This window comes from Hippocampus comes, unplaced genomic scaffold, assembly GCF_001891065.2.
Source record: "Hippocampus comes isolate QL1 unplaced genomic scaffold, H_comes_QL1_v1.1 scaffold123, whole genome shotgun sequence".
Taxonomy (NCBI): Eukaryota; Metazoa; Chordata; class Actinopteri; order Syngnathiformes; family Syngnathidae; genus Hippocampus; species Hippocampus comes.
Genome location: NW_017804997.1, coordinates 330,888 through 358,822, shown reverse-complemented (window position 1 = coordinate 358,822; position 27,935 = coordinate 330,888). Strand labels below are relative to the sequence as shown.

The 27,935-nt window shown below is 41.0% G+C and overlaps 2 protein-coding genes across 4 annotated transcripts in view; both read left to right on the top strand.

Annotated features, from left to right (window-relative positions):
- il6st (interleukin 6 cytokine family signal transduce) overlaps positions 1-13,501 on the top strand; it is a 31,542-nt gene extending 18,041 nt beyond the window's left edge. For 2 of the 3 annotated variants that reach the window (XM_019894250.1, XM_019894231.1), the window contains 11 exons: positions 1,148-1,302; positions 1,417-1,579; positions 1,771-1,847; positions 2,507-2,768; positions 3,000-3,170; positions 3,345-3,446; positions 5,814-5,957; positions 8,114-8,257; positions 9,797-9,893; positions 10,326-10,407; positions 11,352-13,501. In XM_019894250.1, the coding sequence (XP_019749809.1) occupies positions 1,148-1,302; positions 1,417-1,579; positions 1,771-1,847; positions 2,507-2,768; positions 3,000-3,170; positions 3,345-3,446; positions 5,814-5,957; positions 8,114-8,257; positions 9,797-9,893; positions 10,326-10,407; positions 11,352-11,960 (2,006 nt within the window). In that variant the 3' untranslated portion in view covers positions 11,961-13,501. The remainder of the gene's footprint in view (positions 1-1,147; positions 1,303-1,416; positions 1,580-1,770; positions 1,848-2,506; positions 2,769-2,999; positions 3,171-3,344; positions 3,447-5,813; positions 5,958-8,113; positions 8,258-9,796; positions 9,894-10,325; positions 10,408-11,351) is intronic. The other variant, XM_019894240.1, reaches the window with a different exon arrangement.
- A 2,929-nt stretch (positions 13,502-16,430) lies between these two features.
- purg (purine-rich element binding protein G) lies at positions 16,431-20,536 on the top strand. The gene has a single exon (XM_019894275.1). The coding sequence runs from the start codon at positions 17,244-17,246 to the stop codon at positions 18,270-18,272; it is 1,029 nt and encodes a 342-aa protein (XP_019749834.1). The 5' UTR covers positions 16,431-17,243; the 3' UTR covers positions 18,273-20,536.
- Positions 20,537-27,935: the final 7,399 nt, after the last annotated feature.

Sequence of the window (27,935 nt, the reverse complement as noted above, 5' to 3'; positions counted from 1 at the left end):
GTGTGTACACACACACACACACACACACACACACACACACACACACACACACACACATTTATTTATTTATTTATTTATTCCGGAATTTTCAGAAAAGTCCACTTTCATCTCTGCATGATTTCAATTGATTGGACATGCTTTAGAACGATATACATATGTGTATTCAGTATAATACCTCACAGTTGAAGCATGAAGCCCAAGGATTGTCCAAAGACCTCCAGGACAGGATTGTCTCGAGGCACGGATATGGGGATACGTACAGAAAAAAACTGCTCCATCGTAATTGCTGGCATTGGGCAGAATCTTTGCATCAGTAAAACCATCACTTTTCAAGAAACAAAAAAAGAATGGCATTTTAATGTTGACTCATCAAACAGAAAAGGCACTTTTCAACACTTACAATTAGTTTGTAAAAATAACAGACCCACATGGGGAGTGAAGAACAGCATAGATTCGATTTTGAACTTTGACATTGATTTATTGAATCTCGGCATATAAAATCCCGATAGTTGAGTGAATTGATTTTGTTTTTGCACACCCTTAATATCGGCCAGTGTTTACATTTTCGAATGATCTTTTCTTTGACATTCTTGAAAAAAAAAATAGCACTGCCCCATCACTCGTGAACTATCTTTAGAACAGGCTACTCTTGTTGTGGTCCTCAGGGGCTACCTGGTGCTGGTGGGCACCACATTGGTGACCGGTACTCTACACCTTTCTGTGAGTCTTCCAGTCTCGCTGTATCTGCGTTGTAACCTCTGACACTCTAAAATCACCGGACCCATTCTCTGAGAATATCCTTTTTAAAACCACGTAGTGGCAAAGTACTGTTGATCATTTGTTGGGTGTCATCTTGGTCTCAAGATCCCAAACTATTAAGAGCATGATTAAAAGGACTTCAGATCCTTGTTAGAGAAGCACAGTTTGTACAAAAATGCCGAAACATTGATCAGGTACAGTGCCATGTCATTCAGAAGTTGAGGGAGTGACAAATCAAGTTCACTTCTAAAGGAAATGCATTTTATTATCATCGTGGGATTTCACCCAAAAGCCAAATAACCGTTACTTTTTGTGTCTATGTTGTTGATAACTAAACAAGAGAAAATGATGATGATTTAGGATCTGAACTCTGTTTCTTTTGTTTCAGCCAAAACAAACCCTCCATCAAGTGTTGAAGTCTTTTCAGAGGAATCATTTCCCACATCCCTTCTCATAAACTGGAAACATCCAATTCCTAAACAAAAGATTGTGTTAAAATACCAAATCCGGTATTGCCTAAATGGATCTCACAATTGGATTAGTGTAAGTGTATTTTTTTTTATTTCTAGAGCCGTGAATCATTTTTAGGGCTAAATGTAACAATAGAAAAGGTTTCGAGCTTTGAAGTTAATTTCTTTTCCTTTCTTTGTCATTTAGGTACCTATGGTTCTTATTACCAAAGAGGCTGAGTCCTTTAGACTCCAAAACCTCCAACCTGATACAGTTTATACCACTCAGGTGCGCTGTAAACATGCCAACAAGGGATATGGGTATTGGAGCAATTGGAGTGCTAACGTGACCGAGAAAACACACGCATATAGTGAGTATCATGGGTGATGATTTAGAATATAATGGGTTTACTACATTTGCAAGACTACATTTACAAAGAAATGAATTGCCTCAATTAAAGAAAACAAAACCTCTTTTTTTTTATAACAATCACACCTGTTCATCAGGAATTTTAATGATATCCTGCTGAAACCTATAATTTTCTCTTCTCCTTCGGCGTAGGACCAACAAGTAAACCAGATTTATGGAACATAATTACAGAACGTGTCAATGAGCGTCAGGTCAAGTTTATTTGTAAGGTAAGTTCCATAATCTCATTCAGCTCAAACCCAATTAAATAACCGTGTCATAAAGGTCTAAGTCACAGATGTCAAGGCTGGCCCGCCACATCATTTTATGTGGCCCGCGAAAGCAAATCAAGCATGTCAAGTTCCATGATGCTTGCTAAAGTTTGAACCAAAATTTCAAATTGTCATATGTAATCCACAGTAACAGTCATTATTCTTGACTTGTGATTTTAAAACTAGTTATCCATCAATTTGTTGTGCGCTGTATATGTAATATGTGGAGGTGATTGAACATTTAATATGGTTTCCCAAAATTCATAGCGGCCCTCCAAGGGAAACCGTAACTACAATGTGGCCCGTGACAAAAATGAGTTTGACACCCCTCGTCTAAGTATTATTTAAAATGCACCTATTGTTGGAAGTGTGTACGTGCTAGAGAGTGAACATTTTACATTGTGTTTATTGCTCGAAGATTTGCCATTATGTGTTTATATAAATGGATACAAAATCAACGGTTGTAGAAATTGTTACTAAACTCGAACTGTTTCCCAATCCCACAAAAGGATGTTTTTAAGTTGACTGCACTTTACTGTCAAATCATTGGATCCTCTCTGCAGGAGTTTTCTCCCTGATATTATTGTTACATACAATCTCTTACTTTGCCACGACAGAATCCTGTGTTGTCAAATGGAAAGATAACGGGCTTCAAGATAAAGATTCAAACCCGAAAAGATGACATGATGAATAGAAATATGTCGTGGGAGAATATTCCTGTCAAGGAGCCAGAGGTCGACAGCTTCCGTAGCCACAAGTTCACCGTCTTAAAACAGATGACCCTGCCGGACAACATAAGTGCCCGAGTGTATGTCACCGCCATCAATTCTGCGGGGGAGTCTCCTCAGGCATCAATCGGTATCCCAGAGAGAGCGCTTGGTATGTGGTCCTGTTAAATTTAAGTGGAATAAAGGCGTCAGAAATAAATATTGTACTGTAATGCTCTTCTGTATGGTTTCTCTATGAAATAAAATGATACTCACTATGGTTGTTTGTACCACTTCCGACTACGAGAACTGTACTTGCTTTAAAATCAATTTGCATTCATGTTGTTTATTATTTTGCCAAAAAATGTCAATAGGAAGACTCATTTTGTAGTATACATTTCAGATCGTGACCCAGTGGAGGGATTTAAAGTGCACCCACAAGGGGACACATTTTTCCTCAAATGGAATCCTCCCAACAATTCAGCTGTGACACAATATGTTGTGCAGTGGGTTAGTGCTAATGACATGGACTGGCAGAGGGAAAGCAAAACCACCCAGCAAACTACTATCAAAGGTAACTTCCTTCTTCCTTTTTTTTCCATTAAGTGATGACCACTCAGTCTGCGCATTTGTTTGAATATTGCACGTTGATAAATTTGTGAGGGCATTAAATGAAACTGTTTTTCTGCTCACAGTAACCTTGTTCCAATAATTAAAACATGCTTCACTTTACCTCTCTTACACAAAGGCAACATCGAGAAGTTTATTTGCTACAACATATCTGTATATCCCATATACTCTGGATGGACGGGAAAACCAGCAAGAGTAGAAGCTTTTCTTGAGGAACGAGGTAAGGTTGCATGATCATGTCTCAAATGCTAATTGACACTTTCACCAGGAGGTCCATTTCAGGACAGTTCAGATCAGGTTTGCATTTTAGCTGTGGGATGACAATGTCAGTTTCATTATATTACAGTAGACTTGACACAACGTGCAAGTTTTCATTTAACACAGAAATCGAATGTGACACAGTACAGTGCACTGTCCTGACAGAACCTCTAAACAAGGAGAAACACTGCGTTGGAACCTCCTCCTGTTAACCCTTTCAGGGACAGTGGTTAGTACAGAGGACAGTTGGACAGTTTATCATGTTATCAGCAACAGCAGTGCTTCTCAAATAGTGCCCCCCCCCCCCCCTCACATGGCTCGGTCAAGGGGGGCACTTTTGACCTCGGGGAACATGCTTTTTTATTTTTTTATTTAGATTTTTTTTCCTGTCCTAGAATAAAGTGCAGTTGCACCTCCACTACATTAGGGAGCAGTGGCGCTCTCATTGGCAGAGTGTGCGCAGGGAGCATTCGAAGGGAGGAAATATGACGAAGAGTATGTAGCTCTTGGCTTCACTGTGACTACGATGGGGGGAAAGAGAGCGGACAGCATGAAGCCAAATGAATTAAGGCGTCACTTAAAGACACGACACACCAATCACGCTGATAAGCCGCTTGACGTTTTTCAGCGAAAAGGTGCCGAATATTGCCCACAATCATCCCGCTTTGTGACTGCTACTTCAGTAAATTAAAATACAGGTCCCAGCTACACATTGAGCAGGAGCTGAGAGTTGCTGTGTCCTGCTTCAAACCTCGCTTTGAAAAGCTGTGCATTGCAAAACATGCTCATTGTAGCCATTAATCTAGACATCATCTTTGATTAAAAAAAAAAAAAAAAAAAATCAGCACAAATTTTATATATGTTTGTTTTGCAGGTTAAATTTTTTTTTACTTAAACTGTAAACATTTTTTGACTGAACATGTCAAACCATACGAGATTGAAAATTAAAATTATATAAAATCAATAAATAATAATGCATTCAAACTGCTCACCAGCATTAACTCAGGAGCACAATATGAAGGATTTAATTTTATTGTTGAATTTCAGATGCACTTTAAATCTTTTCTGTTACAGTTAATAAAGCTATTTCTTTCTTTTTTTTTATTCCCTTAAACGTTAATAAGGATACAGTGTTACGCAGAGGTGTACTTATAACAATTTCATAGACAAATTATACTATTTATAGTCGCAGGGGTCGGGGCACGAGATGTTTTCTTCTTCCTAGGGGGGGCATGACAGAAAATAATTGAGAAGCACTGGGTTACAGGGTGCTTGAAAGGGTTAAAATCCACAGTTTGATTCGATCATGAAAGAAGACACAATAGGCTCTGACAACCAAGAGAGCTCCAGACGTCATGTGACTGATCCCCCGCGTGCATTTGTTTACGCGGTCCTGACGACAGTACAGAAGCAGTGGCAGGTAAAGGATCATACATCTGCTTGGAAGGTTACAAGTTTAGGTTAAGGGTGTGTGTCCTTATAAGACGTGCAATGCTGAGTCCGATAAAGTTTGGACATCGTTTTAAACATGAATTAAAACTAAATACAATGATTTGCAACTCATGTCAATGTGTTTACGGAACATAGTCGACTTGCAAAAAGTACAGTATGAATGCGAACTGCACCCCCCCCCCAAAAAAAATAAGTCCGACCAAAGCACTTTTCTGGTGTGACTACACCTTATATATCAATGGTTCTTAACCGTGTTAGACGTACCGAACCCAACCAGTTCAGATGCACATTTACCGAACCCTTCATTAGCGAAAAACAAAAATATGACTTTTTACAAATTCAAGACATAAAAAAACGCATTTATTCAAAACAGAAAAAAGTAAATACAATTTCAAGACATGTATACGTTTTGTAAATTTTACGACGTACTATCACGACAATCACACGGTGACTACTGAGCGAACTAAATTTTCCGCAGCACTGATTGGACAAGCAATATAATGTGATCATCTGCAGCCAGTGATGGCCAAGCGGGCGTGTCATAACTAATTGACATGTTGTGTCGGGATGTCTTAACCTCCATGGCAGAGGCTCCGTCGAACCCCTGAGACGGATTCACCGAACCCCAAGGGTTCGATCGAACCCAGGTTAAGAACTATCATTTCTAAATTTTGTGGGGGGGGGGAAAATTGTTTAATCGTAGAAAAGCGAATGAAAGTTCATTTTACCTGGATTCCCAACAGAGAAACTACAGCACTGTATTAGTTTTTTGTGCCTGACATTTGTCTTACGTTTACTCAGATATAAAAACGCTAAATCATTTTGGTTATACAGGAGTTTGTTGATGCTCTATTCTTTATATCTTTTTTTTTTCCAGCTCCTTTGGTAGGCCCCTCTGTTCGACTTAATGGTAAACCAGGACGAAATCAAGCAAAGCTTGTGTGGAATGAAATTCCGCAACACGAACAGCAAGGCTTCATCACTAACTACACAATTTTCTATTCAAGTGGGAGTAAACGCTGTATGTATCTGTGGTGGCTTCTTGAAGTAGTTCTGCATGTTTCTTCACATTCCCCTCAAAAAGCATTGGAACAGTCTTTTCTTTTTGCTTTAGACTGAAACTCTTGGTTGGAAGTTAAAAGAATATGAGACATGGGCCAAGCATGAAATAAGAGAATTTGCATCGCAGTACAAGAGTCAAAATTCGCATCTTGCGCCTCAAACACATTGAAACGTAAAACGCAGACGTTTGTGTGGCTGTAGCAATAATAGGGGTCACTCGTAAGAGTGTAAGTACCGTATTTTGTGCACTGTAAGGCGCACCTTCAATGAATGGCCTGTTTTAAAACTTCATACATAGGGCACACCACATTATAAGGGCATAGAATAGAAGCTACAGTCGTGGCTGCGGTTGTGCTACGCATCCACTAGATGAGCTATACTAAAGGGAATACAATACAATACAGCTTTATTTACATAGAGCAGGGGCCCCCAACCTTTTTTGCCCCACGGACCGGTTTATGTCAGACAATATTTTCAGGGACCGGCATTTAAGGTGTGGCGGAAATAATACAACAAAATAATATGGTATGAGCTGCATGAAAATGGAAATATAATAATAAACACAAGGAGCGTCTAATCTGGCCGCAACACTCCGATCGCTATGGCAATGTTTAATGTCTTCAAAATACGATACAACGCAAATTCAAAGTGCATGAAAATGACGACTCACCACAGCACCGAGCTTGATTTTCTGCAACCAGACGGTCCCATCACGGGGTAATCGGAGACAATGACACCTCAAGTGTGTGGTTTATGTCCAGTCTACTTCGTAATTTTGTTTTCGTCGCCGTTGCTGCAGAAACCCCCCGCCTCACACAGGTAGGATGTCGGAAATAGCAACAGTGCTATTGTGGCATCTCAGAGTATTCAGCCATAACTTTAATCAAGTTGTCTCGAACGTACTTTTAAGGCCGCTGTCATTTGCGATCTCCAGCAGTTTTTTTAACTCATTTTGCGAGCTCCTGCGTTTTGTTTTGAAGTACTGTAATCGGTCACGTGATGGAGAAGCGTGGCTTGACGTGTGTCAAGCGTCACACAGACGGATGTAACGGAGAATCCGGTAGTTTTTCAAAATAAAACATCTTTCGTATTCCGAAATAAATAAAACGGAATTAAGGCAAGTTCTTTCTGTGCGGCCCGGTACCAAATGCCCGGCGGACCGGTACCAGTCCGCGGACCGGCGGTTGGGGACCCCTTACATAGAGCCTTCACAACCACTGCAGCTGTAACAAGGCGCTTTACAGAACATCTAAAATACTATGTCCAAGAAATCTGAATCTTGATATGTAGCTCCATCAGGATGACAGCATGAAGCACGACACAAAGTCCATATAAATACAGGGTTTATTCCTTTGCAGAAATACAGGCAATACATGGCATTACAAAACAATGAATTAAAGACAAAAGTTAATTGCTTCAACAAAAAGACACACAAACCTCATGGGCTCATATCCACAAGGGGGTAAATATCTTTAGAAGTCTAGCTTGTCCCCTTCTTCCTTCGTTTAGTCAGTAGTTAACTATGCTTTTGGTATTATCTTCTTTTCGTAATGGCTGCACTCAGGGCTCAGTAATCATCATTGAAGACACACATCAAAATGAACACAATTCAAAAGAATCATGCTGTTCCTTTTGAATCAGTAACTAAATAATTGCAACCAAATTCATTGGCAGGATCTTCCATCATGCAAAAATGTCAAGAAGTTGGAAGGACTTCCCAAAACCAGGAAAAAAACCCCCACTATCAATAAATCAAACCTAACATTAACACCACTATTCCACCAGATGGTGCCAGAGTCATACTTTATTGCTCTGACCTGAGCCCAAAAATAACAAACGGCAAGATTTTCAGGGAATGACAGAGGTTAGGCTTCGAAAAAAAAATCCTAATTTGTGAATCCCGAACCGTGAACACCTGGGGTTTCACTATATGTACATTAAGTTATGTTATCATCTTCAGTTGTAAATACTTGGAACAAAGCTGAAATGTTGAACTTGTCACATATTCTTTTGATGTCAAACCCACAGTTTCAGTCTTCCAAGTCTTTAGTCGGGGAGTGTACATATCCTTTTCTTGTATTAAAAACTTCCCATTAATCTGTTTTCCCCAATCAGCAGCAATCACCGTACCAGCGACCGTCACCTCATATGTCCTGACTTCACTGTCAGCTAACACCAAGTATGATGCCTGGATCAGGGCATCCACCAATGGGGGCTCGACCGATGGCACAAAACATTCATTTACCACCCTGGAATATGGTAAGTGGGATCACCTTTGTCCAAACAGTTTCGAGGTGCTTCACCTCGTGAATTTGCTTGTGGAAGCGGGCATGACATTGAAAGTCCGCTCAAATAGATTAGCTATGGATTTACTTTAAATGAGAGAAATATTGGATTATCCACATTGAAATGGATATTGTTTCAAATGGATTGATAATATAAATGCAAACATTGAAGATTCCACAGCGCATTTTCATATTGATGCTGCTACTCAGAAACCAGGATGCTGTGGCCAGGTCCTCAGTGTTGCCATGGCAAATTAGCCAATTTCATTTGTGTATTTTGTGTAAAAATTTGCATTCATTATAAAACTGTGAGCTCCAACCAAGCAATTTGATTGAACACCAATCAGACACTCAACAAACATGCTAACATGGCTAATGAGTGCATATTTGCTGCGTTGGTTGGCTTGATTTTGCCTTTCCGGCTGACTTTGTCTAACTTTTGATGTTTGCGGGTGCCCACTAAATGACGTAATAGCATGATGCGACTTAACGTATCATGGATTGTCCAAATCTATGTAACAGTGAAAAAGTATAACAAGTTTCTAGGGCTGCGACAAAGAATTGATGATATTGATAAAAATCCATATTTAAAAGTGTCGGTAACTAATGTAAGTATCGTTTAGTTGTGTCGCATGATTATTACGTCAGTTACCTACTGCGTCGCAAGGCTATGACATCACTCACCTGCTCAACTGCTGTATAGCGCAGAGAGCAGCGGCGACTGTGGGACCCCAGCCGTCTATGGGACCCACAGCCTGCTTTCGTGACATATTTTCATCTCTAGACCAGTAAATATGCTGAATTTTGATGATGTAAGCACTGCTAGTTAATGATTGGATCCTGATTAACCAATCACAATCAAGTCCTGAAGCTTTCTACCATTGAGTGACTGTTGGCACGTAAGCTGATGAGGTAATGGCTGAACTGTATTTGTGCAATTTTTTTTTACATTTCTGCTCATGCTAGCCAAACAACCTTGCACTCAGTATGATTTTGAAGTGTTACAAGTGATCATATTAAGTTATGTTGAAAACGTAGCGGGCGGTCCAGTGGTCGACTGGTTAGCACTTTGGCCTCGCAGGGCATGTTGGAGCCTATGCCAGCTGTCTTCGGGCAGTAGGCGAAAGACACCCTGAACCGGTTGCCAGCCAATCGCAGGGCACACAGAAACGAACAATCATTTGTGCTCACACTCACACCTAGGGACAATTTTGAGTGTTTATTCAGCCTGCCATGCATGTTTTTGGAATGTGGGAGGAAACCGGAGTACCCAGAGAAAACCCATGCAGGCACGGGGAGAACATGCAAGCTCCACACAGGAAGGCGGAATCGAACCCAGCACCTCTATATTCTGAGGCCGACGTGCCAACCAGTCAACCACCTGGTCGCCCATATTTGAACTCCTCATACAGTATTTACTTTTCCAACATGTAGTAGCTGACAACGGCTGTGGCTCGTTGAGTTTGTCAGATCTGTGGTAGAATTGTCCTTAAATGTTGTTTGTTTCCCACAGCACCGGGGGACATTGAGATGATTGTGGTTGGAGTGAGTCTTGGCTTTCTCTTTGTGGTTCTCTTAACCATGTTGCTGTGCATCTACAAAAAAGACGTGTAAGTGGAGGACGACGGTTTGCATGTCTTTGAGGAATAAGGAAGGAGTTCTGTCTTTTAGTGATGACATCTTAAAAAGGAGACACTTTTTCTCTAATCCTCTCAGACGCTACTGCCAGAGCTTGACAAAACTGTCTGATTAGCAGAATGATCCAAACCACTTAGCTAATATGCATTGTAAACAACAGTGATGCTTATTCTTTTATTTTTTTCTTTCTGGATCTGACACACAATTTAGCATTCTTTGCAAATGAAAAGGTATCATTTTAAGTGAGCAAAATAATTTGAACAAAAAAGTTTGAGGTAGATTAAATTGATATTAGACTTAATATTTCTTTTTCTTTCATGTTCACTTGCTGAAATGTTGATCCCTTGTGTTGATGTCAAGCCCTAATGCAGCGATTTTATTGTCATCTTTTTCCTCTCCCATAGAATCAGGAAGAATTTATGGCCTTGGATCCCAAACCCGAGAAAGAGCACCATTAGAAACTGGTCCCCTGATTATCCTTTAAAAGTAAGGACTGTTATTAAAATACCGGTAATTGGTATAATCCAGTTTCCAATTCCATTATAAACACTTAAACTGTGCAGGCGATGTTTTCAGTACTGTAAACGTATTTACATTAATTAACATTTTGTCATGTAAGCATACAAATATGTATTATGTTGACAGCTCTAATATTACCGCTTCAAAACAAAAAAAACACACTATACATTCTAATTTTAGTGAAGAACAAAAGGGCATTCTGTTGTGCTTCATATGTGCCACAAACATTTAAATATTTATAATTAACTATCACAACGTTTAACATTCGATGTCATATTGAAATGTACAGTCTGTGCATCACTGATTTTTTTTTATTATTCCTATTGTACAGTACGGTACTGTACGGCCTACTCATCTGCATATAAACATTGTTTGCTAACTGAATAGATGGAACCAATTGTAATTCATAAAAGTCAGTATCGATAGAGGGAGGATGTAAACAGCTGCCAGTTCTCTTTCTGTCACTTTATTAAACGAATGGTAAAAAAAAAATAAATAAATAAAAAAAATAAATCGGAAGCACATTCTTAGCACACCTGCAGGTAGTCTCAACTAATAATGTCACCACAGAGCCAAATGCCATAGTGAGGAAATAGCCGGCCAGTGCTAATGTTTGTCACTCAACAGAGCAGACCTGCCTTTTAAAGGCAAACACTCATTCACAGTCATCGTTGCTGCAGTGTAGAATGAGTGAATGGTGACTCCAGGTGGCCATTAATACTACCTACACCTCATATTATTTGATGGGGGCGGAAAGCTATCTATAAATAATACCATTGAGACTTTGTCACAATTTGGTAAATTTCGTCAAGTGCGGGGATTATCCGGAAGGAATGTAACATGCATTATACATTTCACAGAATCTTGCGCCATTGCTGTTTTTAAGATTGTCTCTTCCCATTCCACCACAGCCAGAGACACCAAAGGAGAACTTTCTGTCTGGCATCTGTGTGCTTGATGTGGACGTAAGTGATGGGAAATCGGTGTCTGAGGAAGACAAAACGAGCCTGGCTCTCAAGAAGGACAAGTATCTGTCTGAGGAGCACAGCAGTGGCATCGGAGGCTCCTCTTGCATGTCTTCACCTCGTCAGAGTGTGTCTGACAGCGATGAGGGTGCTGACATTGCTGACACCACAGCCAGCACTGTTCAGTACTCCTCAGTGGTGGCCTCGAATGGTTACAAAGGCCAGACCCCAAGCGCCCAACCTCAGCAGCTCATTTTCTCCCGTTCCGAGTCCACACAGCCACTTCTGGACTCTGAGGAGAACCCGGACCTTTTAGTGCAGGAGGGCAGCGGAGCTTCCCAACCATTCTCACAAGTGCCTTGCTTCTCACACTCTGCATGGAACCAAGACAATGGCAGCTTTCCTGAGTTGAACCAGCTGGAGGTGGAGCCACAGGAGGTCCTGTTGCAGCTGGACATGTGTCCCTCGGGAGAAGACAGTGAGCAGAAAACACTTGCAGACGGCCAGTCCCTCTCCAGTTACATGCCACAGCTTGGTGGCTATAGGCCACAGTAAGAACGTTTACAGGACAAGCCTGTGGTTTGTAGATGACGTGACAAATTATGTGCCAGTGTTGATGTTGCATGTTCATTTCAAGTCTTCGGTAATCCCAAAAGGATACTATTACTTCTGTTCTCTGTTTGCTCTTAACGAAGCAGAACAACATTTTCAAAAAAATAATGGGAACACATATATTCCAGATGAAAATCCTTTGATGATGTTGAATGAAGAACATGTCGTCGGAATGATCCCTGGAACACAAGTCCGAACGCCACAAAAGACTGGATACAGAATCATACTCAAATCACTCAATATCTAAGTCTCTCTGGTAGTAAAGATGTATGCATGGCTGCCATGTTGCGTCATACAGTGGAACCTAGATCCGACGGGCTAATTGGAGGAAGGGGTCCGTCCGTTTGAGCCAGTTGTCCATTACATCAAAGTGCTTTTTTTTGTGCTCTTAAAACCACCCACTACAGTGAAAAGTTATTGTTTTGTACGTTTTTCCATAGCCTGAAAATACCCACTACAGTCCAAAATTACTGTAAATATATGTGTGGGGGGGCTCGAAACTGAATGAAAAGTTTACTCAAACTCACCTTGGTGGTGGTGCTTGGGGCGAGGATAATGGCGTCTATCTGATCGCAGTCATGAGCCACGATGTTAACACATGCCTATTTCACCTTCATTACGATTAAATGCGATAGATAAGGTCTTTCCCCACCAAAAAAACAACAGTACCCCCCCCTCCAAAAAAAAAAATGCTAAGCTAATGTCCAGGCTTTTCATTACCGCTACATATAGTATGCACATGCATTGCTTTTGCTGGGAAAATTGTCACTGCCAACATGGCCGCAACATTGGCAACCATTTCAGCCTGCTCTAGTCTACTGTTGGCCTTTTTCCACCATGCTTGTGCTAATGCTAGTTCCAAGTCACTACCCAGGTTAGCACCAGTTATTTCTTCCTCCCCACCAAAATTGGCTCTCGCTGTAGCCAACCTCGCAATCTTCTACAACGATTAATAAAGATATAAGCGTTGCTGATTACATCTTCTGACTGTTACATACTACATCCAAGTATAATCAATGCTATCTTATGTTGCCTAGCAGATGCTTACAGCGCATTATTATTAATGGCGCAGCCGCTCTTGGCTAAACGTTGACAGAAGCAGTGTCGTTTGGATGCTTTACAATGACGGAATGACGTAGCTCCGACTTGGCTCTTTGTAAAAACTTGTTAAGCACCAACTCAGCACAGCACTGGCCCTGGCACCGAACGTGCACCAAGTTTTTTTGGGGGGTGGAAAAGGGGTATGTACGTCTGTTGTCTGTGATGAGAGCAGCGCAAGTTGGAAATATGTGAGCAGTTTCTGTCTGTTGATGCTGCAACAGCGCTGTTTATTGGCGCCGTGGCCAATTGCAGCCAATTCCGGAACTAACAGAGTTTGAAAGGTACTGTACAAAGAAGATTGTACAGTGATCCCTTGCTATTTCACGCTTCGTTTAGCGCGGCTTCAGTGCATCGCGGATTTTTTTCAAACATATTCATAAAAAATAAATAAATAAATTCCGCAAACGATCCGCGAGAAGCAGCGTAAGTCAGCAAAACAGCGAGTCACATAGACCAACATATACAGTAAGTACTACATGTATATGTTTACTGTATTTTGTTATTCATACGCTAACCTAACCTAACTTATACATGTTTAAATATATTAGTCAAGTCAAACCTCGGTTTTCGTCCCTAAGCCGTTCCAGAAGGCTGTTCGAAAACCGGAATTGTTTGAAAACCGAAACCACGCTCTTTTTGAAATAATTTTTACTGAACACGTCTGCTCACAATGGAAAGCAACACGAGGAAGCGTCACTTCCTCGGGTAAGGAAGGCGAGAGGAGTCAAATGGTGCATTCAAGTGCACTCAGTTCGTTCGAGAACCGAAGTTTGTTTGTCATCCGAGGCATAAAAAACTCGAAATTTTTGGTCAAAAACCAAATTGGTTGAGAACCGAGATGTTCGAAAACCAAGGTTTGACTGTATATAGCATGAAGTAATGTTAATTGATACAAACATGCATGTATACCATTAAATTTGGCCTTATAAATATTATTTATACTCATACACATGTACCTTTACGGGGTGGGGTGTCGCTACTTCGTGGATTTTCGTTTATCGCGGGTGGTTTTGGTCCCCATTAACCGCGATAAACGAGGGATTATTGTATTCTGCGTGGACAGGACGCTATTTTCTGTCCAGTTAAATCGAGGTTCCACTGTATAATGACTTGATATGACCCTGATGAGATGACAAATGGTCTACTGAGGGCTTTTCACCCATACCTGGAGCACTGCGTCAATATAAAAGACATCCTTCGAATTTTCTGCTAAAACACGACAAAAAAGCTAACCAGAAACCTGCTGGAGGTCAATTTTTGAAACTCCAGCAATGCTCTCTCCGTTCCCCCCCTTGCCCTCCTACAGCCCCTCCATCTTTCCTGGTGTACTGGCCTGTTTCCTGATATCTCCTAAATGCACATGCTAGGAGACACCACAAACCATCTGGCCAAAGCGCATATGGCTGAGCCATCTTGGAGCAACTTATTAGTGCCGTAGATACGGTGCTCCCTATGACGCTAGCAGTGTAAAAATAGAAAACTGGCCGTGACTCTTCAAGTAAGGATGTGGCGAGGGAAGGTGTCTGCGGCCACAAGTTGCAAAACCATTCCTTGATCGAGGTTTTGCTGTTGATCCCATTTACACAAGCCGGTGAAATTGCTTCACAATTGTTATTGCTTCCAAACAGAGCAGGATAGTATCCCTGTAGTGTGACTGATGCTGTGGTCATTGTACACTTTGTTCCCTTTATTTTTATTTTTTTATAGTGTGTCAATATTCTTGCTTTCTAATTACAGTACAGTATTAGTATTTAGTTAGTGACTTGCTTTCAGTGTCAAATTACATTTCCATAATTTTGTATTAGTTGAGTGCTTCACTTGCTTCGCTTCCAAGTGCATGCAGCGTAGGTTCAGTTCCCACTCAGTCACGCTGCGAATGTGAGTGTGAACATTTGTCTGGCTTAATATGTGCCCTGCAGTCGACTGGTAAACAATCCACAGTGTTGGTTTGATAGACTTTGTATCACAGGTATACCAGAAATGCACTTTTAGAGTTAATTCCACGTATTGCATTTTGAAATGTCACTTGAGCATGGGCAGAGGTGTGTGCCTTTTTGCAATGTGGCAGGCATTTAAACAAAGCAACTTTGAGATTGTCTGTTTGATTTATGGTCTGTTGTTTTTGTTACATTGGTCACAGTCTTCATCTTAACTGTGAACTTGGATGCAGATCAAGTCACAAGGTCACACTAACATTCTTATTGTCAGTGTTCATTTCTGTGTGTTTTGGAGTGCCTTTCACAATGAAAATAAACATATATCACACTATTTTCAGCTGAGGTTGCAGAAGTGCTCACACTTATGTAGAAGTGAACGGACTTGTTTAAAAAAAAAAAAAAGGTCTGGTGAACCTAGAAGTACTGATTCAAATCTTTGAAGGAAGTAAAAGTAAAAAAGTACCAAGTCAGAAATAATAAAAATGAATTGTGGCCCGTTATAGACAACCTAAGGCACACCTGTGCAATAATCATGCTACTTATTCACAGTCTTGATATACCACACGTGTGAGATGGATGGATTTTTTTCAGCAAAGAAGTCTTCCTTAACAGAGTTTGCGAGCAGTATTTTTTTTAAGGCCTTCTGTGTCCAAAGACAAAGAAATAAATTCAGCTTGTGAGGAAATGGGAAAAGTGTTCCATTGATATTTTTGTTCAGAATAAGTATTTCAGCTTGACCTTGCACAGATCTGGAGCAGGTCAGCAGATATTTTGCAGTGATCAGTTGTCATTGATCGGATCCACAAAATAAGACATTACGACAAGCACAATCTCCAGGCACTTTGTGTGCTGCAACTGTTAATAATCCAAGGCTACTCAACCTGTGCAGCCAGATTTGTTTCCAATATTTTAAAATTATTTTGTTCGGTACTCGAGTGGGCTACAGATACCTGAAAAAAAAAATCAGTAATGAAGTATTTGCACGTTTTGCACTTCCCAGCACTCAATAAAAAAGTTGATGTTTGGGCAGAAGGCAATGTCTGATTGAGTTAATGGCACTGCCTTCACACAGTTATAATCCTTTCTTTTTTTTTTAAATCATGTGCTCATCATGAGTCAGACAGGATGTTTGCTACGTGATTTGCACCTGAATGGTGATGAGACCATAAGCGTTGGAAGCCTTACTTGCATTAAGGCATTTTAACTCTTTCATGCACCAATAATAATAACCTGATAAGCTGATAAACTGTCCACTGCAGTAACCGTTGTCCTTGAAAGGGTTTAGGTTTAACAAATGAAAGAAAAATACATGTTTACTGAATGTGTCATGGGAATTTGTGTACAAAACGTAATTAATTCAGCACGTTTCCTGAATGTGTCATGGGAATTTGTGTACAAAACGTAATTAATTCAGCATCTCTTGAAAATTCTGGATTTTTCTGGACTCATGAAATCAATCATGTAGCCTCCTTTATGTATTTACACACAAAAAAATCAATGTAATTTATAGAACTCATTTTAATCCGTCAAGGATAACTTGGAACATTCTGCTGTACCCCCCTCCCCTCCCCCCATCACACAAAGTAGCAGACGACAGATATGTGATCATGATGGTTACTGGTTTTATAAAAGTGCAGGCTTCAACATCAAGATAATCACGTTTTCCGTGGGAAACGCATATGGGAGGGTGATTATTTTTGATTTGATTTAGTATTTATTGCATTGAGCCGCTATCATATATCCGCATTCTTATTTTAAATCACAACAGAGGTCTGTATGATGTCAGATGCAAGAGCTCCATCTTTCCCACAGTGACTGTGTGAATCTTGAACAGAGGTATCCTCAGGACGGGAGGGGGTGGATGGGTTCATCGGGTTCATGTAGTAGATTGCGCGCCTCCTCCCATTTCAGGTCGACTGCTTCCCCGGCTCGCTCTCTGAATGAGCTTGCTGCAATTCATATAGGTGATGCAAAAGCGAAGGTGGATTGCAGTGGCTAAATAAGCGAGCCTGACCTTTATTCGGGACACGGCAACACGATCAGCTGACGCCTCCAAACTAGCTGCCATCTTTCGGTCATTCGAGGCATCTGGCCAACTTGTCTCCACGCTCGCCAGATGTTGGAATGAAGGCGCACGGGCATGGGGGAATCGTGTGTTCCTGAGCTGTCGAGAAGTGGAATCTGAATCATGCTGGCCGATGGATGTTGCAGAGGAATGGAGAGAGTCCGGGGTAAGATTGCGTCAGACTCTTTGCCGAGAGCCACCTATCCTCAGCAATATGTGCAGACCGGCCCCCAGCAGCAGGGCAGCGACATCCAGGAGCTCGCCTCCAAACGGGTCGATATCCAGAAGAAACGTTTCTACCTGGACGTGAAGCAGAGCGTGCGCGGACGCTTCCTCAAAATCGCCGAGGTGTGGATCGGCAAAGGCCGCCACGATAACATCCGGAAGAGCAAACTGACTCTGTCCATGTCGATGGCGCCCGCGCTCCGCTACTGCCTGGGGGATTTCATCGACTATTACGCCCGGATCGGATTGCGGGGGGGCCTCGCGCCCCAGCCGCCGCCGCAGCTCGACGAGCACGGCAGCAACGACCAGGGCCGCGCGCTTGAACCCCGCAGGAGAGCGCAGGAGCCCGCGTCGTCGCCCACTGGCTCTGCGGCGTCAGACGACCACGCGCATCGCGTCCTCAAGAGCGAATTCATCGAGAGGGACAACCGAAAGTACTTTCTGGACCTGAAGGAGAACCAGAGAGGGAGGTTCCTACGCATACGACAGACTGTCAGCAAAGGGCACGGCACGATGGGCTACTACGGCCAGGGGATCGAACAGACCATCGTGCTGCCCGCACAGGGTCTCATCGAGTTCAGGGACGCGCTGTCGCAGCTCATCGAGGACTACGGCGACGACGAGTGCGACGAGCGCGGTCGAGCCGCGACCAGGAACCACGACGAAAGCCCCGAGCTTCCAGAGGCCGCGTCCTTTCGCGTGGACAACAAGAGGTTTTATTTTGACGTCGGTTCCAACCGCTATGGCGTCTTTTTAAAAATCAGCGAAGTGCGCCAGCCGTACAGAAACACCATCACCGTCCCTTTAAAAGCCTGGGCGAGATTCGGGGAGAATTTCATCCGTTACGAAGAGGAGATGCGGAGAATTTTTAATTGTCACAAAGAGAAGAGCACTGACGCTCGGCAGGACAGTGAGGAGCAGGACTGAGCGACCTTGGCAGTCGTACGGAAGCTCAGAATCGTGCAGTTGTGTAACGTCTGTACTGTGGGGTGTGTGTGTGTGTGTGTGTGTGTGCCCCCCGAAAAGACAAGTCTATTGAATTTTAGCGCTTATAAATCAGAAATATAAAGCCCCCAAGTCAAAATCAACACATCTCCTCAAAATCCGCTTTAACACCACCACCCTCTTCTTCTAAATCGAATACTACTTGAAATGCACTAAAAAACTATAAAATGGTGGAACTGTGGCAATGTGTAAAAGACGTGCTAAGAAACGATCTCTCTCTCTCTCTCTCTCTCTCTCTCTCTCTCTCTCTCTCTCTCTCTCTCTCTCTCTCTGTCCAAAATGTATAATAGTTTTGTGCAGATCAAGAAATTGTATGAAGAGATAGATATACCATTTATAAAAGGACTGATATTTATCATTGATCAAAAAGGAAAATGTTAAATGATGGTTGACTTGTTTTAGGGGTCCCATGTGGGACAACAAGCTTCTTATTGTCCCTACATCTCATATCTTACAAATGTGATATACTTGCTAATGTTTCAGACAGTCAATATGGGTTCGTGGCGTGCAAGGAGGCCACTTTGCTCCTGATGCAGGTTTCCAAAGAGAATCACAGGTGTGTGATGTGACATATGGTTGCAACTTTTCACATGCAGAATGTTATTGTTGCTGACATGAATTGCATGTGGCCATCATAGATGGATTAATGATGCACAATCTCAGAAGCAGAGGTAATTTATTTCAGTAACACCGTAACTCAAAGATGCGCGCGCGCACACACACACACACACACACACACACACACACATTCACATTTTTGGTGTGTGCATCTTTCCAATAATAGACTATTTAAAAAAGGTTCAATTTTAAAGTGGAACTATTCAATTCGGTTCGACTCAGTGGAATTACAATTCGATTCGATATGCTACAGGTAATTTCAAGAAAGTATGATGCAATTAATATTTATATAGATATAAAATATCACATAAAACATCCTGCAGTTTATAAAATGTAGCGATTTTCACACACATTTTGGGGCTGGCAACCTGTCAGTCAAGACCTGAGGTGTTTATTGTTATTAACGTATGTTGTGCACCAACAGATCCCCTCGCTTTCTTTTGCCACATGGCTATTGTCAGCATGAAGGCAAGCGACAGTTTACGGGCTGACTGAGCGGTGCAGTACATGAACATTCACCCTGCAATCCAACACAAGCACTTTGAGAAATATTTTTAACAGAATGAATTAAAAACCTATAACTACAAAAGAATTGATCTAACTTGTACTATACCCCCAGTGTAGCGAATTATGTGATACTTTATATCATTTAGAAGTCTTTTCACAAACAAATTGAACTTACCATGAGCAAGTGATGCATTGTGATTCATCAGAGATCTTCTCCCGTATCATTAGAATAGTCTTCACCCACCCCCCTCAAAAAAAACTATTAATTTTTCAATTTTTTATTTTTCCCATGATCAAATAATCCTTAAGATTATAATAGGTGAATGACAGAGGTTTGGGGGGGGGTTAATTGCTGGAGATGATAGAAGTCACAGCCAATTTGTGTGTCAGAAATAATTATACAAAGCTACTGGCTGCTACAATGGCAAAAATTCACACAAACGTACGTATCTGTTGTCTGGGCTGCTTTTTTTTCTTCCCCCTTTTAATGGATATGAGACCACTTTTTGGTCTCACTGTATTGAACAGCTTGCTCTCAACATCAATCGTAGTGAGTGCCTGAAGGGACCACCGTCTCCTGTTGCATTCTGTAGGACACCGTCATCTGTGTTTCATTGCTAGAAATGTCGAGTGAGCGTGAACCTTTCATCTGTCTTTTGTAAATAACACACCAGTTTTTTTTCATATTCTATCTAATTTGTTCACCATCCAAACAACAAGAAAATAGAATTGCAAACTGCTCTGTTTGCGCTTGTAGCAGAGGTTAACCATTGTTGCTATTGTTTAAAAGGAATTTCACCTAAGCGTCACGCTCACATTCTTCGTTCATCACAGACAATCGATTTAGAAACTGGCTCAGCAGTGGTTGTGAACATTTAAAAATCATTCCTTTAACCCTTTCATGCACCCTGTAACCCGATAACGTGATAAGCTGTCCACTGTAGCCGCTGTCCCTGAAAGGGTTAAACAGCTCATACTATTTTTCATGCAGACATTTTACCATCCCACACGCACACACAATTGTCACAGAAAGATCAAAATGAATAAAAGTGGCATGTTTACATGTAGGCCTATTTGTGTATGAGAGAATCTCCTTTTCTGATTTTATTACATGCTGCTCTAAGTACTTTATGATCGGAGGGACTAATTCCCGGCCGGCCGAGAAGCCACAAGGACATCAGTACCTGAATAGTCATTCAAACATAAAAATATCATAAATGGACCAAATTATTATGTTTAAATTTAATATTTTGTTTTTCTGCCCAGTTGAGCCCCACAACTGTCACTGATGCCTTGAAAACTATTTTGGACACTCAAAAGAAAAGGAGAATTCTATTTCATTTCCCACGCGCTCCCAAGAGTTTGACACTTGACATTTTCAGGAATAAAATGACAGAAGGGTAATTTCCTCATTTCATATTTTCAAGCCGCTGGATGTTTAGAACAATGGAATTCAGTTTAAAAATACTTGAAATATGAACAAAAACGCATGGTGCTATATATTTTTCACCCTCTTCTGGTTTCGATATGTAGATGGGCCCCATGGAGGATAGCTCAGGTCAATCGCGTGAACATGAGAAAAATAGAAGTGAAGGTAAAACCAGACTCGTTCAGCACCTCAGTGCGCGCTGGTTTGCTGAACAAAAGTGAGAGCATCGAAAGGGCTCAATATCCTGCTCCCATGGGACGTCATACCTTCCATATGTCTTGGCCCTATCCAAAATTCTATGTTTTAAATCTATATCACTATGGTCGACTGAAAGAAAGGTTATCACTTGTGTATATATAAATATGTTGGTGTCTTCTTTTTCTTCCAAAAATCTTCTGAAATGCTGCTTTTGATTAGAACTCGGATAGCAGTTTGCTGTACATTGAGCACTTGGTAGATTGTGTATGAGCTACGTGGACGAGGGGTCAAGACGAAAGACTAACGTCCTAATTCTGATTTATTCCTGTATTCAATCTCTATGCTCATATGAACCTGTAAACCACGATTAATGTACCGATAATTCTTTATTGCTTAACTGACCAAAGGTTGCAATAGCGTAAAACATATATTACGGTAATACAAATGACGCATGCATTAATTGATATTTCTCACAACCATGTCGAATATCCGATCATCACGCAGTCTTTTACACATACAACTCGCTGGGTAGTTGAGGATTTTGAGCAGAGTGGGTTACTTTTAACCAAGGTTGGGTTCATTATTTTGACCCAGCAGATTGGGTTGAAGATTGGATTGGGGCGTGCCGAAAAACTGAGGCTGATGGCCCTTTTTTTTTTTTGCATTCTGAATTTGAAGTAAATGGAACCCTTTTGCGCACCCTGCAACCTGATAAATTGATTAGCTGTCCACTGTAGTAACCGCAGTTCCTGAAAGGGTTAACGTAACATGTTTAGAAAACATTTTACTTTATTTGCTGGGTGTCTTGGAGGGGACCACTGTTGACTTTAGACACAGGGACTTGGCTTCAAATAGAAAATGTTGGCCATAAAATGATTACTGTTGTAACCACACCAAATAATCTATCACTCTAACTTGTCCTGAGGTGTGATTGTGAATGTGAAGGAATGAATGGTTGTTCGGTCCATGTGTGCCCTGCAATCGGCTGCCAACCAGTTCAGGCTGTACTGCCCAAAGTCAGCTGGAATAGGGCTCCGAGATAAAGCGGTACAGATCATGGATGGATAGATATATTAATAACCTGGTAACCAATTCCTTGATAGCTTTAACTCATTAATATGCATAGTTGTTGTTTTGTTTAATCAAAATCTTGACCCAAAGTGCTGGGTCAAATCCTCATCCCAATGCACTGGGAATAATAAAACACACCATTGGTTTGGTGTCTTTTGGACTTCGATGTTGGGTTATAACAAGCTCAACCAATTTGGGTTATTTGAGCAAGCAGTTTTAAGAGTGTATGATGCAAGTGACTTGCTGTGGTGACCTATGACAGATGCAAGTTGCTTCTTCCTCTCAGAAAATGTTGCGACACCAAAAAAAAAAAAAAAACAGTTGGGTCAAAAATAACCCAATGTGGGTGAAAAATGGACAATCCAATCCTTGGGTCAATTTCACCCAACTTTCTGGATTGCTTTACACAAACAACCCCCAAATATGACTTGTTTTTGTATATATTTAAAATAACCCCAATAACTCCTAAAATAGTGTCATTTGTACAAAACAACCCAGAAAGTTGAATCAAATTGAAATAGTGGGTTAGTCCATTTTTAACCTAAATTGGGTTATTTTTGACCCAAATGCTTTTAGTTTGTAATTTATAACCACTGATAACATGGCAACCCATTTCTTGGTAACTTTAACTCATCAGCATCGGTCGTTGTTCACCCAATGCTTTCTCAAAAGTTCAATCCAAAGTGCTGGCCCAAATTTTCAACCCAATCTGCTGGGTATAAATAACTTAGCAGTGGTTCGGTCCCTTTTGGACTCAGCTCTGGGTTGGTCATTTTACCTAATTTGAGTTACTTTTGACTCCGCACTTTTAAGTGTGTAAGCATCTTTGCTATTGTAATTACACTCACGCAGAGCCCAGCCAAGGTTGAAATGTCCTCTACTGTCTGATCAGAAACTATTCAGACATTTTTAGTTTTAACCAGGCCTTGATAAGACATCAGACCGTCTGTCTTGTCTGTACTGTCTGTCATCTTCTGTTTTCTTGATGTTTGTACTTCGCAGTTTAGTGAAGAGATGAAATAATATGGTCTTGGTGGAAGAAGAACAACAAATGAGTCAACTGTTCATCAAGACTTGTGTTTAAAAGATGAATCAGTGGTTAGTCAGTTCTTGTGAACCCATGAGGTGGAAGCACTTTTTGATGGGTTTGCTGTGTTTGTTCCGTCTTGTAGAGCGTTAAGAGCAATTATATGGTGAATTGATTTATTTTCATACAAGTGGAAATGTAGAAGGTGTACCTCTAAGCACAATTTATTAGGAAATTACTGATTGCGGTTTACTGATTCCATGAACGAATTTGTTGAAATTGTTTCACAGACTGCTGAATTTGGCTCAAAAAGCAAGCTGGAAATCTTGCTTTCGCCACTGATTAGCGCTAACTGTTCTGTGTTTATTCTCGACAGATCAGAAGATTAATTTTTTGAAAATTGCCTTGGAATCTGTCGCTTGAATTCCAAATATGTTCTTTGGAAAAAAAAAAAGCACTTTAAATAAAAGCTGCACTTTTTTTTTGTTCTGCTGCTTTGTAATCAGTTAATGTAGTGGGATTCTTTCTATTCATGCCTTGACAACCAACGATCCAAAACTGTAAGAATCTGATAAGCTGCTCTTTAACATGACTTTTCTTTGGATTTGACGTGATAGAATTTCCCCATTTTGTGTAAAACCAGTGCAAATGATAATAATCGCGTTAAATAAGAGTCAGAGTAAATTTAGCAGCCGATAATGTGACAGTCACAGCCACTAATATTTATTCTTCAGAAAGAGTCTTCGTGCAACCTCTTAAGGATGAGATATCATCATGAACTCAATGTAGAGCCTTGGTGTTGTTAGTTAGCTGCTGCTTTTTGAATATATCTATTTTTTTTTGTCTTTGTCTTTTGAGGGAGATGACAGGGTTAAATCTGTGCTTCACGGGGTTCATGCTTGGAACTGACACATCTTGGTGTCATCCGCGTAGATTGCACTGCATGCGTTGCTTCCCGGAAAACCCGAAAAACGACTCGGCTACTTCCAAAGTATGTCATAAGCCAATTTTTCTTTGGGGTTTTTCTTTTACTATCTGGCTCAAGACGAACCTCATAGAGCTTATACTGTATAGCAATCAAGTGTATTGATTACCCGCATTTGTGTTCAGCTACAAATTTTGATGGCTGAGAAGAAAGAAGTAACAAATGCGCGCAAAAAGAGCAGACCACTAATAAATGTGCCACACACTGTATAATAATCCGTTTCGAATTACATTTTGAGATGATGATGTTAGACATGACCCGTCCCAAATGAGAGCTGCTTTGGTCTTCTGACCTACTGTGATTTGCAGTACCTTGATAGATTGTTTATTTGTGTTTACCCTCAGAGAGTGGTTCAAATAACAAGCGCTATTCATTTTGTAGGTGAAAAATTCATTCATAAAAACATTTGTTTCAACACAATGACTACACACTGAAAAATATTGGGTTAAAAATAACCCAATTATGGTTAAAAAAAAACAAACGAAAATAAAAGTGACTGACACAACTCTTGTTTTTAAAAAGTTGGGTCAAATGAATTGTTTGGATAAAACGCCTAAATTTGTGGGGATTTGTACGAAACAAACCAATTTTGGGGGTTGATTTTATTGTGGGGGGATTCATTTTGACCCAACATTTTGGGTTAAATGGATAACGCCCCAAAAGGGGTTGCTCTCTTTTTGATCCATTGTTTTGAGAGTGTATGTAACGAGGGTTCAGTTAATACGTAGAATATGCGATAGTGACAGCACAACACAAAAAAAAAAAAGCTTCAGAAGCTGAGTGATGTAAAGGACACACATTTAGTCGTTTGTTTAAGGCCTGGGTGGGTTGGAGCTAGGGAATAATACTTAATACTGAAGATGGAATGAAGGTTCCAGTCAGCGTTATGGTCGTAGGATTTTGGGGACATTGATGATTAACCTCATGAAGGGAAATCTGCTTCTCCTAACAAAGACGCCTTAAAGTACCTTTACAATGCGAGACTGTGCATTTTGTCTATTTTCATTGTGTGTTGTGTTCATTCTGGAACAATGATGTCCACTGAGGAAAGCAGTTCTCATGCTGTGATGATTTGGACAGGACAGTCATATGCGGGATGAAAATGGTCGTCTAGCAAAGTTTTATATAAATGAATTAAACCGAGGTTTATATATATATATATATATATATATATATAAAAAAGGTACAGAAGTGGGACTTGTGGTGACAAAGTGATAATGTGTTTGTGCTTGTCATGTGAATGTTTGCATACTGAAGAAGTGATGGTTTGCTGTTTAGTTTTGCCCTCTTCACGGTTCTGGAGCATGGAACTTAGAGATGAGTTGGGTTTTTGTTTGAAAGTTAATTGACCTGAAAAACATGGTTTAAGATGTGTACATTTTAGGATAAGTGTTACGTATATTGGAGTGTCCTGTAGTCCGTTAGAGTATGATTTAACAAAAACAAAAAAAAATCTAAACAGGTTTTGTACTGTACTAGTTCATCCACTCTATGTCAAGTACTTTATCAGTAATCATTACTTGCCTTGTAATGTTTGAAATCAAGCTATGTTTAGAAATGGTAACCGAGACGGCAACGTTTTAGAGTGTCTGCATGCCATTGGTTGGGTCCTAGTATAACAGAAAAATTATATGGAGGAAAAAAAAATGGTGCTATGTTACATGATATAAAGGTGCTTCTTTGGACCCAAGCTAAATGCATGCCAAGATTAGGAAAACAAAATAATTTGATGTCTTACTGCTGTTCTCAAAAAGTCCCACATTACAAACCTTTGTCATATTTGAAAAAAAATCAGTTGGAACAAAGTCTGTCGGTCATAAAGCTAACTGTTGAAAACAATGACATGGGTACTTACAGGGGCATCGGCTTTCTGCCTGCAGCCTAAAAGACAGACAATCCCGTAACTTTTTTTTTTCTTAACCATTCACTAATATTAAGATGGTTATGTGTTGAAATATGGTTTAATGTAGCAAAATATATGGAACATGAAACATCAAGTATGTCTTATTGTTATTTGAGTTGGGAAAACAATGAGCTCAATAATACAGGAAACATGGAAAAAAGATGCATATTTTATTGTTTTTTTTTTTCTTTAATAAAAGTTGGTTATTAAACGTTTTCCAAAATGATCACGTGTGTGGAATGTTTTCCTCTCATAGTTGACAATATGCACGTTAAAACAAACTACTTCTTAAGAGGCTAAAGTAGGCAAATCTCACTTGAGCCAGAAAAAAAAAACTGTGTGCATGTCTAACTCCACTCTCTACAAGTATATCGAAATCAGTGGCGGATGCTGGTCTGTCAAGGAGGTGAAGCTCAGTTTCTTTTGTTGCGAGTTGTTTTGAACAAAGAGAGTTTTGCTAAGATGATTAGAAGAAGTCTACAGTTCAACTCAGAACAGAATGAGAATTGAAAAATGCTCCCACGGATGCCTACACTAAAAGATTGGTGATTGGCTCATTTCGCTGTCAATCAAAAAGAGATTCCGCCTCAGACAGATCATCCAATCATCATGCAGAAAAGCTCAGCGTCCGGGCGGGGCCGATAGACGCCCACTGTCCAGAGACTCACAGAGACGCTGAGACGCATTGGGACAACCTACTCTGAACTCTCGAGAAGCCCAGCGTCGGCGCTGCAGACGCTGAGCATCCACACAGTTTGAAGCACAGTGAAGCTGCGGGAATGAATGAGAGAGAGTCCGGTCGTAACAAGTAATAAGAAGCTGATTCGGAACAAAAGTTGAGCACGTTGTAGCGCGTTTCAATGCATTGGGACAACCTACTCTGAACTCTCGAGAAGCCCAGCGTCGGCGCTGCAGACGCTGAGCGTCCACACAGTTTGAATCACAGTGAAGCTGCGGGAATGAATGAGAGAGAGTCGCGTCATAACAAGTAATAAGAAGCTGATTCGGAACAAAAGTTGAGCACGTTGTAGCGCATATTTAGTCAATGACATGTACACACAATTGTACGTACACACATATATTTGATCACTTACTTTTTGACATTTTAGGGGAAGCTGAGCTTCCCTTGCAGTCTTAGAGCAATCGCCTCTGATCGAAATGTAGTACTGCAACAAAAGGAGGCTAGCCATACCTTTTTGGACATGTGGGCCAAGTCTTCGAGAAACCAAACTTACATTTTATGGACTTGGGGAGAACACTACAATGTCTACAACTATAGGGAGTAAGAAGTCATTTCAATACAAAAATAAATAAATAAATCCGATTCAGATCCTTCATGCAGGGAAGCTCTCCAAGCACGGGAGTTGCTGGTGCACCCGCTCTACAGCGATGCCTTGACACCCCGTGTCAGCCTTCCTTCCTCAGCCGCCCGCAGCGAGATGCCCCGCGAACCTATAGCAGGCATTTTGGTTTACATCCCATTTCTCACACCCTCCGAACAAGACCGGCCAGCCCCAGTTGGCCTCAGCTTCGCCCCGGGAGCAGGCAAGTGTGCAGTGTGACCGCGAAAAGCAAGGGTGACTGGAAAACCACTCCCCACCGGCCAACCAGCCCAGCCCTGGCTCAGAGATAACATGGTTGACCCTGCCAGTATGCTTGTCTCAAAGATGAAAGCATTGCAATCCAGTACACACAGCCTGCAACCGAGATTTATAACTTTCGAGTCCTTGTATGATCACAAGGACTCACTAGCGTAGTACTCCCCAACTGCTGTCATGATACAGTTGTCGAAAGCACTCCTGGTGTATCTGCGATATCCATCCTGCCCAGCTTGTACATTGAACATC